Source organism: Octodon degus, unplaced genomic scaffold (genome assembly GCF_000260255.1).
Source record: "Octodon degus isolate 3935 unplaced genomic scaffold, OctDeg1.0 scaffold00122, whole genome shotgun sequence".
Lineage (NCBI taxonomy): Eukaryota > Metazoa > Chordata > Mammalia > Rodentia > Octodontidae > Octodon > Octodon degus.
The window spans coordinates 2,221,221-2,237,996 of record NW_004524698.1 but is presented as its reverse complement, the minus strand read 5'-3'; the positions used below and the strand labels follow the sequence as shown (position 1 = coordinate 2,237,996).

The following is a 16,776-nucleotide window of genomic DNA, read 5'->3' as shown; positions in this document are numbered from 1 at the left end:
AAACTGCTATCAACTTCAAAAAATCTAAAAATACCACAGCTTTCAGTTATTGCTGTTTTGCTATTTATTTATTTGTATTTTAGGGATGGATCTACAGGGTGTTCAGGGTCTCACTACTAGATCAGACTCGTAGTGATACACCTGTTCACAGTCTCCCTGGGATTACTACAGGTGCGCCACCACACCCAGTCTCAACTGCCAGCTCAGTGCACCCCAGGGGCGGGGCCGGCATGGCAGGCCCAGGGATCCAACCCCTGGTCCCTGCGCCCAAGCAGGTGCTTTAATCCGCTGAGCTATTTGATCGGCCCTGTTTTGCCATTTAAAACATTAATCAATTATATTAAGATTTAAATATTCCACTATCAATTAAGATACTTACTTGCTCCTGTATAATTTCTGCCCTCTTACTTTTTCTGAAAACCTCATTCCTGAATGCACAATAAACATTTTGCTGTTATCTTTAGTGTTTCTCAAGCTCAGCATTACTGACCCAAAATGTCATTCTTTGTTATTGGGCGGGTGTCAATGCTAAATAGGTAGAACATTTTTCAGCATTCTTGGTCTCAACCCACTAGATGCCAGCAATGCTCACCTAGCTATACGAACCAAAACTCTAAATACTGCTAAATGTCCTTTGGGAAACAAAACCATCAAAAAAAAAAAAAAAATTAACAAACAACTGTCACTGCCTTATTTTACCATGTTATACTACAGTTACTTACATAACAGTTAAATGTATAGAAGTCTATGCCCTACATTAGACTGTAAATATTAAGATTAAACATTCAACAATTGTCTAATTTTTTTTATTCCAACACAATAGTGAAAAGTCCCTGCTCTCAAGAGTATACATTCTAAGGCCAATGGCTTATTCATTTCTGTATTCCTTAAACACCATACCCACAACAAACCACTATTATTTATTGAACTAAAAAGCTGCTAAATGAAGGGACATCTCACCAAGAATGTGAAATTCATGAGTTCAATCCTCGGCTCCTCAAAAAAAAAAAAAAAAAAGTGAAATTCAAAGAGGTATTAGATGGAAGACATCATTAAAAAAAACTGGGGGGCCGGGGAGATGGCTCAGTCGGATAAGTGTTTGACTGGCAAATGCAGGGATCTGAGTTCAATCTCCGGTTCCGCAAAACAAACAAAACAAAACAAAACAAACAAACAAAAAAACTGGGCCACCTACATAATGACTTTTTAAAAATTAATACAAGGATTATTTATCTTGCCACATTTGTTTTCTCAAACATCCATTACAGAGGTTATTCTTTCAATTACATTCCAGGTTGGGACTCATTGTAAAACCACCTTACAGCCCAATCAACCACTGATATTTAAAATATCAACATAGACCTAATTGATAAACACTAAACATAAAAGGTTGCTAAATCAAATACTCACTGTACAACAATAAACACAATTCAAACATACACATACACACAAAATCAAAACCCTAAGATTGTGCTTTCAAGGTAAATATGCTGTCTAAAACTTAAATTCTTGATCTTAATACATAACCCATATATATGACCATTTCTGACCAAAAAAATGTTCACATTCTCTGTAGCTCCATGTCCATTTATGATACCCTTGCAAATATACTTCTATTCTACTGAGCCTGTAGCAGGAATGTGTGAACAGAAGTGTTTTACAGACAGTCCAGTGCTTGGAAATACTTATATACCTACACAAAACCTATTAAGTAATTGTACATATAAGGTATTTTGAAAAGTGTGAGGATTGGCAAGACCATCACTCTCGAAGTGCAGCCCAGTGACACCACTGAGAATGTCAAGGCCAACATCCAAGATAAGGAGGGCATTGCCCCTGACCAGCAAAGGCTGATCTTTGCCCATAAGCAGCTGAAAGATGGGTGTATTCTGTCACACTACAACACCCAGAAAGGTTCACCCTGCACCTGATCCTACATCTGAGGGGAGGTGTTTGTGTTTGCCCTATTTTTTAAGCTTTCAACAAGTTTCACTGCACTAGGGTCAGAACTTAAATTACTACTCTAAGAATCATCTACATATACAAAGCCCAAAAGTTGATCCCAGGGATTAATTAGGAAAGAACAAAAAATGGAAAAAATCTAATTTATTTAATGCAGTCTGCAAAGAAGGTGCCAGAATCTAGAAGACTTTAATGTTACTGAAGTCAAGAAACAGTCTCAAATAAGTAGTTAGCACTACACTTCTACCTTTCTCAAGGTAGAGATGGAAAAGTAATCAATTCCAATCACTTCAAGAGTCCCGCTCACAGGACCTCACACTTGAGGCCTACTCAATAATATCAAGGCCATACTCCTTTCATTGCAATGCCATGTGCCAGGTAGGCCCTGTTAACTGCTTTACATATGTGAATTCCTAATTCTCACAACAAAGTTGTTATTATTATTATACTCATTTTGCACACATGGAAGCTAAGGCATGAATCATACAACTAATTTGCCCAAACTCACACATCTAGGAGAATCTGTCCTGAAAGAGACCAATGGATCCACTTAAATCACTACCAAGCAGAGAGTAAATTCAATGTAGTACTAATTTTGAAGAACTCAGACTACAAAATGTTTAAAGTACAACAAAGGTACCCCCTCATTTCCTCCTCCTTCACACTCCTTTTCTTAAAGAACATCTTATAGTAGTCTCAGAAGTGAAACCCTATAAACTGAGATACATGTTAAGTCTTCTCCCTAGAGGCTCCTTATCTTACCTCACCAAAAACAAACTGGGGGGGAGGGGGCGGCAGGGAGATGGCTCAGTGGAGTAAGCGCTTCCCTGGCAAGCACAAGGGCCTCAGTTCAATACCTGGTTCTGCAAAAGAAAGAAAAAAAAAAAAAAAAAACCCTCTACCCACTCCAAGTAAAAAGTTGGCCAATCAGGTTTTGTCATATAAATTTAGAACTGAGATTTGCAGATACTTGATGCAAAGTCAAAATGAGGTGGGTACTGGTGCTCAAGCAAACCAAAGTGAAGCAGAAACCAAGGCCTTCTTAAAGGACAATAAGAACCGCAATATGCACAGTTAGCAGAGAACTAAGACCACGTGTTCCCAGAGAAAAATCAGAAAATTAACTGGCTAAAGAGTTTCTGGTTTCCAGAGCAATGAACAGAGATCACACAATGGACTTTAAAGGCAGTGTTTCAACCTTATGACAAATGCCTTTTTAAATAAACTAATTCAAATGGTTTTTTGTTTCTGGCACCCAAATAATTCCCAAGCCATTAAGGGAGGTCAAAGAAAAAACAATGAGCTGCAGCTACTAGGTGCCTCACACTAACTTTTTTAGGCAGGCTTTTAAACTTTCATTTCAAGGAGGAAGAAAAGGAGACCTATGAATATTTGACTACTCTGACTACAAAACTCCAACTCTTTGCCTTGCCTCACTTTCACTCAAGTAACAACAGGCTTTGTTCTAGGCCACTACATCATTTTTCTCCCCATATGAAACATTTCCTGGCTAAACATAATGTTAATTGCTCTCCTTTTATCATGTCCAGTCTCTACACATTTCAAATCCCTTTAACTCAAGAAATATATTTAGTGAACATTTATATAAAAGAACAAACATAAAAATAAAGACATTTGCATCTAAACTGCCTGTTCATAGTATATGTGCTGCTGAAGCAAGCACTGAACGGCCTGGTTTTAAACTGATAAAGCATTTTCCTTTCCTTTGCCATATGACCAGTTCAAATATCCTTAACTTAAAAACTCAAGCTAAACTTGAATCTTTTCCTAACCTGTCCCACCTCTCAGTCTGTACAGGTTAACTTTATTACTAAATGCAGGCCATATGACAAAAAAAAAAAAAAAAATCATTTACCCAAGTAATTATTAATTACCCTAGCCAAAGTTATTTCAATTACTTTTCAAATTATAACAAATAAATGCCTTTGGCCTAGCAATCTGAAACCCTTGCCAAAAGGTTATTAAGAACCAGCCACAAATTGTGTTTCTCTATCTCTGAAAATGAGTCTGAATAACAAAATGGGAGGAAACTTCTAGTCTCCTTTGCCTATTCACAAAAAGACATCTGCTAAGCTTTTCATATTTTTCTTCATATATGGACATAACACCCCTATTTGTAACTGGAAATCTCCCTTAAAATGACCTTTACCATACCATCTGAACTAGTCTGAGTTTCTTTTCCAGGCAGTAAGTTCCAGGAATTTTTTTAAAAAGGTTTTTTTTGTTTTTTGTTTTTCACTTCTTCCTTTTTCAGTCCCTGAAGGAGAAGAAGGACTCCCTCAACTTCCTGACTTACTCTGGAAGCTCAGTGGCTGGACAAGCTAAACAATTTTTTACTGTGATTCTCCTGTATTTTCAATACCATCAGTATCTTCAATATTCAATTTCTTCAGAGAAATATCACTGGCCCAGGAGTACACTGAAAGTCTTTATTAATCTTATCAAATAATGCAGTTTTGTGGGAAAGTAATCACTAGATCAGCTTGGGAACCTACTTCTTCCCTGATTCCCTTATAATCTTTGATATCTCGTAAGTTATTGTTACAGCAACAAATAACTGTGATAGTCATTGCCAACCCTTGGGTCACAGTTTTGCCTGAGGGAACATAAAAATGTATGGATAACCAAAACTACTTGAAAAATATTAATAAATGTGTTTAAAGGTCACCAATCATTTTAAGGGTCACCAATTACGCCATATGCTGGACTGTCATTTACGCCATATGCTGGACTGTCATTTACTCTAAAATAAAACACAAGGCATTAAAACAAATGATCCATGCATGATGAAGTACTGCATTTTCTCCCAATACCCTAAATTTGTTGTGTATTTTTTCACATAAATCCAGTATTAAAGTAACACTCCATATAACATGGGAAGAAGCTTGTGAAAATGTAAGCATACATAAAAGTGACTGAATAATTACAAAACTAAGAATGGAACTGCAATTATTTACTCCACTATACACTAAAGCTATGTATCTCAGCAATATTCCTCACCACAAAATGCCTGAATGTCTTACGTTAAAACATCTACAGTGAATACGGTTGTAGAGACAGAAAGCAGAGGAAAATAACTGAACACTCACACCACTGTGATGATTTATATTTCACTGTCAGTGTCATTTGCCTTTCCTTTTTTACTGCTTCAATTACACCTACACTTTTTTTCATACAGCAGTTTACATGCCTGAGATAACAGAGCTATTCCCAATCCATTTGGAATACTAACTGGCCCCTGCGTTTAGGCCATTAACGGCCTAGCAAAGAATGTCACAGTAAAAGCAAGTATCAATATCCTAAAGGGCCACTTGACACCTTCGATTTCTGTCACAAGATTTGAGAAGCGGTTGGTCCCTGGGCTCAGAGGTTCTGACAAGTGAAAGATGCAGTCTGGGGACAAAGTGCAATGTCTTCCTCTTCCTGCACGGGCTTCTCGAGCCCACTGCTGCCACAAACAAGCGCAGCCACCATCACGCACCGAGGGCCGGGTCCGAAGACCACCGCGGAGGCGGAAACGCCGTCTGTCACGCCGAGGGGAAGAGTTCCGCCGCGGTTCTCCAGACCCCAGGACGCCCTCTCCTCCGGCCCCGGCGCCTCGGGCTTCCTCCCCGGCGCATCCTCCTGCCCCCGCCCACCCCGGGCGGCCGAAGCCCGAACAGGCTGCGCGGCTGGCAGGGTGGCGGGGCTGCCGAGCCCGCCGCGACATCCATCGCAGCCCCACAACCCCGCCAAGCGCCGAGGGGCCGCTCGCTCCGCTCACCTGGCGGCCGCAGCCTCTGAAGCTCACACGCATGTCACTGACTCGCCACTCGCCCGCAACGACCAGAGGCGCGAGAGGTGCGAGCAAGCGGACGCCCCCTCCCGCACCACCCGGCCCTGCCCCTCCCGGCCCTGCGGCCCGCCCCCGCCCTGCCCACCCCGTCCGCTTCCGCCGCAGCGCCGGCCCGCAGTGCTGCTGCTCCCCACGCCTCCCACTCACTCTCGTGAGAGCACGCACAACTCTCGCGAGAACAACTCCCTGGTCCAGCCCGCGCAAAAGTAGGCGGGTTCTTAGAAGGGAAAGAGGGGACTGGAAAAAAAGCCTTCCCACGTGTCCCAAGACAACGTGCAGGTCCCATGACACTGAGGGGGCCTCTCCATTGGTCAGAACCTGCTCAGCAGTGGGAGCTCAAAACTCGAAGCTGACCTACGAACCTGCGGCGGACGTCTTGCGCGCTTCCTGGTCCGTTGCCTTGGAAACATTGGCACCCCCCCCCCTTCCTGGGCCTCAGCTTCCTCCGCAGGTTTAATATAAGGCCTTTGCTGCTTCCCTTCGAACTCCTAGGCTTACCGTCTGCAGCCAGTGAGGCTCTCCTGCTACAAGGCTACCTTTGCGTTTCTCTGAAGCCCGGCGCTGTTTGCCACAGCTGCATCCCGGGTGGATCTGGCCGCCCATGTAGGGTCCATCCTTGGGATGGCTCCGCCCCTTCTCAGCATCTCTGGAGATGACCACTCCCTGCGCATCAGGCCATCAGCCCGATTCGGCCCTTGAGAGTCAGGCCACGATTCTCATCCTAAACAAGCTCATCCTATTACTAAGCTAGTAGATTACTTCCAGTTAACTTGTAGGGTACCCGTTGCTCAAGGTGGAAATATCCGACAGATAAGAAAGACAATTTTAGGTATATCCTCTATGAATTAAGTTCACTTCAACAAATTTTTGTTGTACTTGTACATACTTAATGAACTAATACAGGCTGTCAATTGGGCAGTGAAAACATACTGTGGTTTAGACTCTAGAGAATTATAGAGAAAAAAAGAAATTTGTCATTGCTAAGTCATATGAAAATAAATTGTAATAAGTAACTTTGTTTTAAAAGATTGGCCCAACAGAAACTCGATTTTAAAAGGCCAAAACAGCTTAGATGATTTGTATTACAGTTGAGAAAGAATAATGAAACACTTAATCAACCAATGACCCTGATCCATTGTCAGAGCCCTAGTATTGTTGGATGACTTTTGTTAAAAACGTAAATTCTGCTATGTAATAGGAGAAGTAAATGGGGACTTTGTTATTTGAGAAAGAAAGGGCTCACCTTTGATTACTTTCCTCCATTTACACTACACAGATGAGTGGATATCTCTTATAAAAGCAGTTCTAAGACAAAAAGGAATAAGAATGATTTTTTTTCTTTAGAGATTTATTCCTTTAGTATAAGATTTGAAAAAAACTTGAAGCTGAAGGCTGGAAAATGAAGAGGGAATTTCACTAAAACTCAAATCAGGAGACTTGACTTTCAACTTGAAGCGTTCTCATTGACTAGCAACACAACCAAATCAAGGTTCGGATCATCCCTGAGTCTCCACTTCCTCATACATAAAACAAGGCAATTTAGCCCACATTCAGGGTAGTTAAGCTTGAATTACACTTTGGCATGCACACAGCAGTAGGACGGAAGCTGGCAGGGGACATGAAACGAACCTTTATGAAAGCCTAACAGTATCCACAGCACAAGCCAAATGACATTGGACACACGCCAGCGGAGGAACTATGAAACTGATTAATACAGATACCAAGAATACTTTCCTAAGAAACACTGACCTTCCCAGAGTATAGAAACGGAAGCATCGCCACCTGCTCAACCTCATATTCCTTTTCTCTGAAGCTATTTTGAACCTATGTAGTATCTAATAAATAATGATTCGCATGTTCCTAAAATTTAAGAACCAGATAGAAAATAAAATTTAAGCTTAATGTTAAAGCAAGGTGTCAAGAAATAAGATTACTTTTAAAATAATAAGTGTGACAAAGGGAAAGACATTTTAACAAGACTGTCAAAAAATACTAATTGAGCACTTTTAAAAAAAATGTTCACAGCTCTCATTATGATTAACTGAAACAGCTGCTTGGTATTGCTAATTCAGATGAACAGTGGGCTCAACTCTACCGTTCTTACATGTACTAATAGAACCATAAATCTCAGCTCACCCTAAAAGAAAGGATTGTAGTTTCTTGAGCTAGCTATAGTTACTTCAAGTACAGTAAATATGAAGTGAGAAAAATTTAAGATTGAGACCCAGTTCTACAGTGTCTCTAGTTCTGGGATTCTGCTTAAAATTACTTTTAACAGTTAAAATTATATTAACAGTTTTATGGACCAGTGAGACAGCTCAGCGAACTAAGCGTCTGCTTAGACAAGTGCAGGAACTGAGGTTCAATCTCTGGCACCACATGTCATGCAGGCTGCGCCCCCAGGCAATGAGCCAGCCACAGAGAGATCCAGTATAGCTGCACACTCCTGTAATCCCAGCACTGGGAAGGCTGAAAACAGGAGGATCACTAGGAGTCCGGGCTGCATAGTGACACCCTGTACCAAACACATTTAAAAACTAAAAAGTAAGGTTTTATTGTAGTATAATTCATTTGCAGACAATTCACTGTGTTTAAAAAATATTTACAGGGGTGTACAACCATCATCAAAATTAATTTTTAGAACAGTTTCATCTTTTCTAAAAAAAAGTTCTACCCATTATCAGTCAATTCTTTACCTTATCTCCAGCCAACTTTATGTCTCTATAAATTTGCCTATTCTGGACATTTAATATCGCACAAAAATGGAGTAAACATATGCTCTTTGGTGTTTCTCTTCATTTACATGATGTTTACAGGGCCCATGTTATAGCTTGTTTCAGCACCTCATTTTATTGCCATTGGAATGATTGTATTCTATGCATATAGCATATTTTATTGATCATTTTATCTGTTGATAGACATTTGGAATATTTCTACTTTTTGGCTATTGTGAATAACGCTGCCTTGAACATTCACGTACACATTTTGTGGGCTGTTGCTCTTTTTTTTTACACTTTGTCCTTCACCACTGTCTGTCTCTGTCCATCCCCCTGAGCCTCTGAATCCCCATTAATGCTTTGGCTTTCGGCTCCCCTGTCATCTTTCCAGGAACTCTGGTCCTTACTTCCAGAACTAAGTAAGTGTCTCTTTATCCAGTATGCTCTACTTTCTCTCCAAAGCATAAATCAATTTATAATTTTTTTAAGAGCAGAATATATTTACTGGGGGAAAGAAAGCTTCTGTCTGAGAAAGGGATAGAAAGGGGGTCCAAGCAAGCTGTCCCCCAATTTATAATTATTTTTATTTGTGTGATTATTTGGTTGATACCTGTCTCTTCCACTTGTATATATCATTCATGAGCAGTGATCAAGCCTTTTTTTCTTACCAGTACCTAGCTCACAGTAGGCATGCAATAAGTACTCATAGAAAGCAGAGAAGGGAGGCTATGAGTGAAGAAGGAGTGTCTTCCTTGAATATTTTTTAAAAGTCATTCTGAGACAGTCTTCGTAAATTGCCCAGGCTAGCTTTGAATCTGCAATTCTCCTGCCTCAGCCTCCTGACTAGCTGGAATTAAAGGCGCACAGCACCACTCCAGCTCTTGCCTATCAGTGTCCTGTTTCTCTTTTCTTGCTGGGAATCTGTAGTAAAGTGCTGATAAATGGTACAAGCCAAATCTAAGCTGTGCTAAAAGGAGCCAAGAGCAAAGCCTGTTCTCATGTTTTCAGTGGTACAACAAAAGACAGATGCCCTGTGTCTGTGCTCCTCACAGAAGAGAGGAGACCAGGGGCATACAGAGAAGCCAAAACAGCAATATGCTAATTTAGAGAGCATGGGATAACGTCTAAGAGTACTCAAGAGAGCACCCCTGGAAGTCCCTCAGATTTCCCCTGGGAACATGTTAGTGGCTGATTTCTAGAAATTAGTTTGGTGTTTTCTCCACTGTAATTTCCATAATTACATAATTGAACGGAAATGTTACTTTTATTTTTAGGCATAGTCTAATGGAGCCAAAACATTTGAGTTACAGGCTTACGAAAGAAATTATCACCCAGTAGGTTGATCAATGGGTTGTAGATCTCATTGGGCACTAAATGTCATGATTCAGATTAAAATGAACTGGTTCTGTCTACCCCCGGATCTCTGGAACTTTACACTAGTGGCCTCTGCAGCCAAAAGCAGATTCCATGGTGCTTCCTGTTTGAACACTTGAGTCTCCCTTTGGCCCACTTGTTGAATTCCTCCCTGAGTGATGTTTCCTGCCTGAGTGATGGCCACAGCTGGCAGTTCATTTGTGAAAGAGAGATGTCAGTTTCCTCTTGTCCACATTGCTCAGGGTTTTGGATTTTTTAATGGCTATAATTAACACACTGATTCTATACTGATGTAGAACAGTGAAAAGTACAGGGAAAAATAATGAGGCAGACCATCTCTTTTGGTAGTTGCTGTACATGTATTATTTCATAATAAACCAATGTAAACATTGCGAAAGTGGAAAAACATGGAACTTATAGCAGTCATTTAACATATGAAAATTGTTTTTAAAGTTAAGAGATGAAGGATCTTCCTCATGCTTTGCTGTTGTTGTAGTAGCTGGTGGTGGTTTGTTTTTGGCTATGTAGTTTTGCAATGGTACAGACCCTTAGCCTTTCACCTGCTAGCCAAGTGCCCGTACTGAGCTAACTCCTCAGTTTTCATGCCTTTGTTTTAAAAGTATATATATGGGGGCAGGGGAGATGGCTCAGTAGAATAAGAGCTTCCCTAGCAAGTGCAAGGGTCTGAGTTCAATCCCTGGTTCCGGAAAAAAAAAAAAAGGATATATATTACATCACAGGCTATTATAAAGTTTATAACTTATAAACCTAATTCTTTTGTAATGAGCCTCTTGAACGGTAGAAGCAGATCTGCACTATTATAACATGATACCAAGTAATATTTTAATATATAAAAAGTGCTCATTAAATTGTAAATTCAGGACTACAGTGATTAGTAAATATTGTTGATGATAATTTCATAGGGCCATTCCAAACTAAAGACCTGAACTGCAAAATAAATCTAAATGTAATAACATTTATATATCGTACTCAAATATAATGACTTCTGATTTAAATCCTCATAGTCATAGCTTATTATTAATTTAACTTCCAATATGTAAAATACTGATGTATCTTCTTTTGAGAAAATGAAATATATGATTATCTGAAATTCAAAAACAGGGTCAAGGATATCGCTCAGAGGCACAGTGCCTGCCTGACAAGAGCAAGGTCATGAGTTTGCCTGTGTGTGTGTGTGTGTGTGTGTGTGTGTGTGTGTGTCTGTGTGTCTGTGTGTGTCTGTGTGTGTAGGGGGGGTGAAATACAAAAACTAAATAATCACGCCTAAATTCAATTATTTTTAAAAGGCATTCTTTAAATATCATCGCTCTGATGATTTTTTTTTTCCCATAAGCTCTGATGATTTTTAAATGGCTGGTATATACTGTAGTTAATTATAAAACAGAAGTACACATACAAAGTCTTATAAAAAGCTTTTTACAAAAAAAGTAAAAAAAAATTTTAAAAACCTTGTTGCACACATTACTAATTCAATGAAGCATTCATGCTCCCAAGCATTTCAAAAGCATTTAGTATAGATAAATAGCAAAATAATTTAATTTGTAAAGCAAAATTTTTTTTAAAAACACCAAAATTTTATACTCAGCTTTTTGGAAATGTCTTTTGGAAAAGGTGAGACAGACTTGCTCTTCATGAGTCAATGGCACACATGACTACTTTAAAAAAGATATTAGATAACTTTGGATGATGCACTTAAAGGTCAAGGACAATCTTTTGAATATTGTCATAACTTTATAAAAACGTAAAAAAAATCCTAGAAAAAGTTGTTGCTGCCTCTATCTTTCCTAATGCTTGGTTACTTCACTTTTAAAATGAAACTATTGGGGCCAGGGAGATGGCTCAGTGGAATTAACTCTTCCCTGGCAAGTGCAAGGTCTTGAGTTCAATCCCCAGTTCCGCAAAATAAAAATAAAAATAAAATAAAATGAAACTATTAACTTGCTGATAACATTGTCTTTTTCTTTAGTTAAGTGAAGTTCAACATAAATATTCTTATGTGATTAGATAATTAAGTAATACTCATGCATATGGAAAACAAATATTTTATGTATACTTCTGGTGCAGAAAGTCATTTGAACACTGGTAAAAATTTTGAAGCATAGCAGAACTTTTATGATACCTTGAATGCTTCTGAGCCTAGACTTCAGAAAAATCTCCATTGTGTTTGGAATTTTAAGCCATTAGATCACTGTATACTCCAGATATATAGTCTGTCCCACACTAGTTTTAATCTGTGGTTTTGATTCCTTAGGACATCTTGAACAGACCTGTCTCTTTTGCCACAGTGGAATTTGTAAAATCAGAACCTTTGAGGACAGAGTAGGATTCCTCCTTGCCAGTCTTCATGAATATGAAAATAACTCACCATCTCTGCTTTGTTGATTCATTGGCCTACATCACTTCATGTTTAGTGTAGCCTCTTTCAACCAAAGGATGTGGCTGCCAAAAAAGAGTAAACTTCAGTCTTCATGAATGCTACTGTGCTTAGAACAAAAGATGCACTGGCCCTTCTCTACCCGAGCTAGGAAGTCTCTACCTGAATCTATTAAGAATTACGGCCAGACATAAAGTGAGCAAGGAATATATCCCATGAGAAATTTAACCTGTTGGAATATTTAATCTAATGAATGGAAGACTCAGAGGAATATCATAAACTGAAGTTGGAAGGCTATCATACAAGAAGTGCCTTACATTTTTCCTTTTCTTCCAGAGGGAGAAACAGATTTCAGATCACATATAAAAGGAAAAAAAATACTAACTAAAACTAAAATGAAATGGATATCTTTATAAACAGTGGCTCTCCAATTATTTCTTGGCATCTATACAGTTTATTTTAAAGATACACTTCTTAGCATCCACTTATAAGATCTTAATATCTTATGTAGTGATTGATACTCTGCACTTATCTCTAAACAAATTTAAAATTCTTTCTTTTTTAGTGTGGCCTTATCTCACATTTGATTTACATGTTTTTATCCTTATCAATTGGTGTAGTAAGATTCTTACAGAGATCTTTTTATCTTCAAGGGGTAACCTAATAGCAGTATAATGGGTGTAACAAGATTACTGTATAGCTCTTGTTTAACAGTAAGATGGCCTATAATTTTCTCTCTTCCTTTGACATGGTCAGTAGCTATTCTGAAACGTCAATATAAACTCCTGATGAAAGTAAGAGCTATATTAAAATAAGTTCTGATAAAATATCACAGTATTTTTTCTGTATGGCTTGAGGAAATGACATCTTCTATAGGAAGGAGGTTAATGTATTATGTTTACAAGTTGCATCTGAGCTTAACTATTCTTGGTTATTTAGTTATTTAGTTAGTTAGAGATGGGGTCTTGCTAAGCTGGCAGAACTAGAATTCCTGATCCTCCTCTCTTCCTCCTAAACTTCTGGGATTACAGGTATATATCAGCATACTTCATTCTAGATACATTTTTTTAAATGACTTCTTAAAATATTCCAAAAACAAGTCTTGCTCATTTTGCTCTTTATGTGGTTGTAAGAATTCTCAATTGAGCTCTAGGTGAAATAATGTCTTCAGTCCAAGTCTGCTGATTTGTCTGCTACCGTTTCTTTTCTTTTTGCTTTTTCTTTCTTTCTTTCTTTTTTATTTAGTACAGGGTCTCAGCATACAGATTGGACTCGTAGTGATTCTCCTATTTTTAGCCTCCCAAGTGCTGAGATTACAGGCTTGTGTCACCACGCCTAGTCTCAGTTGCCCTCTCAGCATGCCCAAGGGACTGCCTGGGTAGACATGGAAGCCTGACCACTGTGCTCTGCCTAAGCAGGTGTCTGTTACTTTGTTTTTTGATCATTACTTTTCCATATCACCATCAACTTCTGCTCATTTCCAGCTACATGGTCCATCCTCTCTCTACAACAGCGACTTTTCATTAAGACATGCTGGATGATGCCATCATACAAGCAGAGAACTCTGCTTTCCTGTTTCCAATTATCTGATTCATCACCTCTATGGTACACAGTGTTTCGTGCTATGATGCAACCTATATCAGACCACTGTCCCTCATCCAAAAACAGTACCAATATATTAAGGAACCAAGCTAATCCTCTACTTGCTCTTGGAGAGAAACCTCTCTCAAATAATATTCATGTCATAAAAGATTGCCAGGAGACCTGACCTCTGTTGATTTGTTCACTTTGGTGGTTTTACTTTCTTTGATTCATGACTTTTGATAACTCCAGGTCAAACAGTAAAAGTAATGGAATGCAATGATGTATACACAAGAACAAGCACTTGCTGGGAAAAGCCTTAGACTTTCAGTGCGCCATACCAAGCGTGCAGTTTCACTAGGCTGCTTTATCATAGATTCCTCACTAGGCTCCCTTCTTCTCAGTAATATAACATCACCTTCATAGCTGTTCCAAGAACAAATACTTCATGTGTATTTCTACCACAGCACTCTTACAGAAATCATTTGGATAATCACTTGATCATCTATTAACTCTATAAATAGAACAACATGATTGCTTTAGTCTGAGGACTCATTTGTATTTATATTTAAAGTGACTTGACTTGTTTTTTTCCCTGATACTTGTCTACTGTTAGCACCTATTTTCTTTCTCAAAAATTGTGCAGAAAAAAAAATATCAAGCACATTATTTATACACTGACTTCAGCAGAAACTCTTCTTTGCCTAGATGTCAAAATGTCCTGGGATATACCTCTCCCATCTGCTAGTCAGACAAAAATAACACACCAAACCCTGAAGCTATGTATTCAGTGCCAGTCTTTCAACTACCAAGATTGATCATTTTTCTTTCTCACCATCTAGTTCACTTATTTAAATGTCATCCATGCTTATCTCCAAACACCAAGTATCTATGAACTACATTTTCTGACCAAAGAATTTCTTGGGCTTAATTCTCCTTACAACTGTAAAATGCTTCGAGGAATTCCAAGCCACAAAGGCATTCTTAAAGCAGTTAAGACTTTCAAATGCCATGATATCTAACGAATTCCTAAAGGCATATTACCAGTCTCAACATTTTGTTAACTTCTCTCTATTCATAACTCTTCAAAAAGCTACATAGTATGCTGCTTATCTTCTCATCGTTATGATCATCGTATCAGTGATACATTTCTATAGTAGCTGATGAGGTTAAATTGTACAGTCTACTGGCTTAGTCCCTCTCATCCTAGCTAATTGAACTACTATTCATACCAGTAAGAATATTTAAGAATCTTGTACTAAAACACATTTTAAAAAAATTTAGACTGGGCATGGTGGTGCATGCCTGTAATCCCAGTGCATGGGGGGCTGAAAACAGGAAGATCTCTATGAGTCCGATATGTGTAGTGAGACCCTATAGACCCTGTACACACACACACACACACACACACACACACACGCATACACACATATATATGTAATTTCAGAATCTTTAGTTCATGTGACACAAGACTCTGGGTTTCACTGGAAACAAATCCAGCATGTCACAAATAGAATATAAATCTGGAGAGCTGAGAGCCTGTCATGTCATCTCTGTTTGGTATTTGGGGTCCCTGACCCCTAATTACAGAGAAGATGCAGGGATCCATAATGCTGGGATTTTGACTACCATAGGGCCCTTGAGGAGTGTTTTAATTAGGTTGAAAGAGGTAACATCATTTCTTATCCTCAAGTTGACTGTCTTTAAAAGTTTCTGAAAAGATAATTGTCAGGTAGCCTGTGTGGGATAAATTTCCCAAGTCTGTGACTATTGACTACCTCCTGCTTACAACTGTTACCTGTGCTGCTTCTCACAGTGTGCTGCTCAGAGGCAGCCAGACATTGTGCCTAGTTTATCACTGATTCCCAAGGGGCATCACAGATCTTGGAAAGTCATCAGCTGGGCAACAAGCACATCTCTGCTGTTTCCACAGTATCATTTAACTCTCTCTGCTTAAGGGTTGGCCTGCAAATTATGACAAAATGGGGTGGAGCTACGGGATTCACAGTTGTAGCCTTGAAGATAATGTGGACTTCAGGTTGAATGTGGTTCAGCTGTTAGCGAGGCTGAATCAGGTCAGTGTGACCTGTCTCTAACAGATCAATACACAAAACAGAGGAGTTTAGAGAAGTAAAACCCAGAGGGAAATCTTCAGCTAGAAGAAGGACCAAGTTATCCAAATGCAGAGCTATTTAGATGCCAAAGGCTAAAGGGTTTCCAAAAGATGCTGCACTTCAGAAGGCTAGGGCTGTGCCTCCCTGAGTGCACACGTAAAGGACACATATGTTCTTCCCAACTCAGAGCAAAGGGTTCATAATTCTAAGAGGTCTTTTGGTCTGAAGAATGAAAAAGGTAATGAGAGACAGCTGTGTCCTAATTAATTTTCTATTTTAAGGGTGTAGACCTCAAGAGTGCTTTATTTGATCAGCCTGACACCGGTTCGGAAGGAAGCTAGGAAGCTTAGCAAGAGCTTAGAGCTGTAAATTTTCATCACTCTTAGCTGGGACTCTGTGCTGCGCTCCTCTACTGCACTGGGACAGGGTTTAGGCAACAGAGCTAAGAGGAAATCCAGCGTAGAGCTCACGGACCCATAGTCCAAAGATAGTTCACATTGCAGCAGGTGTTCCCGGATTCAATAGCAAATATGAGAGGGGCTATAAAAGCAAAGTATGGCAGAAGAGAACCTAGGCTTGAGGTACTCAGGTTTCTATGTAATGAGCAGACACATAGAAAATACATTGACAAATAAAATGATCTCTATAAGGGCACCAAAGGAAGACGCCAGCTGGAGGAGAAGTGTGACCAAAATGAGGGAAGCTTACAGTACTTAGTTCCAAGGGAACTCAATTTCAATGAAAAAGGAATAATCTATTAAACAGGAAAACATGTTA

The 16,776-nt window shown here is 39.2% G+C and overlaps 2 protein-coding genes across 5 annotated transcripts in view; one reads left to right on the top strand and one right to left on the bottom strand.

Moving 5' to 3' along the window:
* Akap11 (A-kinase anchoring protein 11) overlaps positions 1-5,828 on the bottom strand; it is a 59,434-nt gene extending 53,606 nt beyond the window's left edge. For 3 of the 4 annotated variants that reach the window (XM_004640262.2, XM_023700130.1, XM_023700131.1), the window contains exon 1: positions 5,747-5,828. The gene's annotated coding sequence lies outside the window, so the exon portion shown is untranslated. Of the gene's footprint in view, positions 1-5,464; positions 5,504-5,746 lie in introns of those variants that run through there. The other variant, XM_023700128.1, reaches the window with a different exon arrangement.
* On the top strand, positions 5,393-6,028 carry LOC105743393 (vegetative cell wall protein gp1-like). Its single transcript, XM_012516707.1, has one exon. It carries the CDS (start codon positions 5,393-5,395, stop codon positions 6,026-6,028), a length of 636 nt encoding a protein of 211 aa, XP_012372161.1.
* The last annotated feature ends 10,748 nt before the right edge of the window (positions 6,029-16,776 follow it).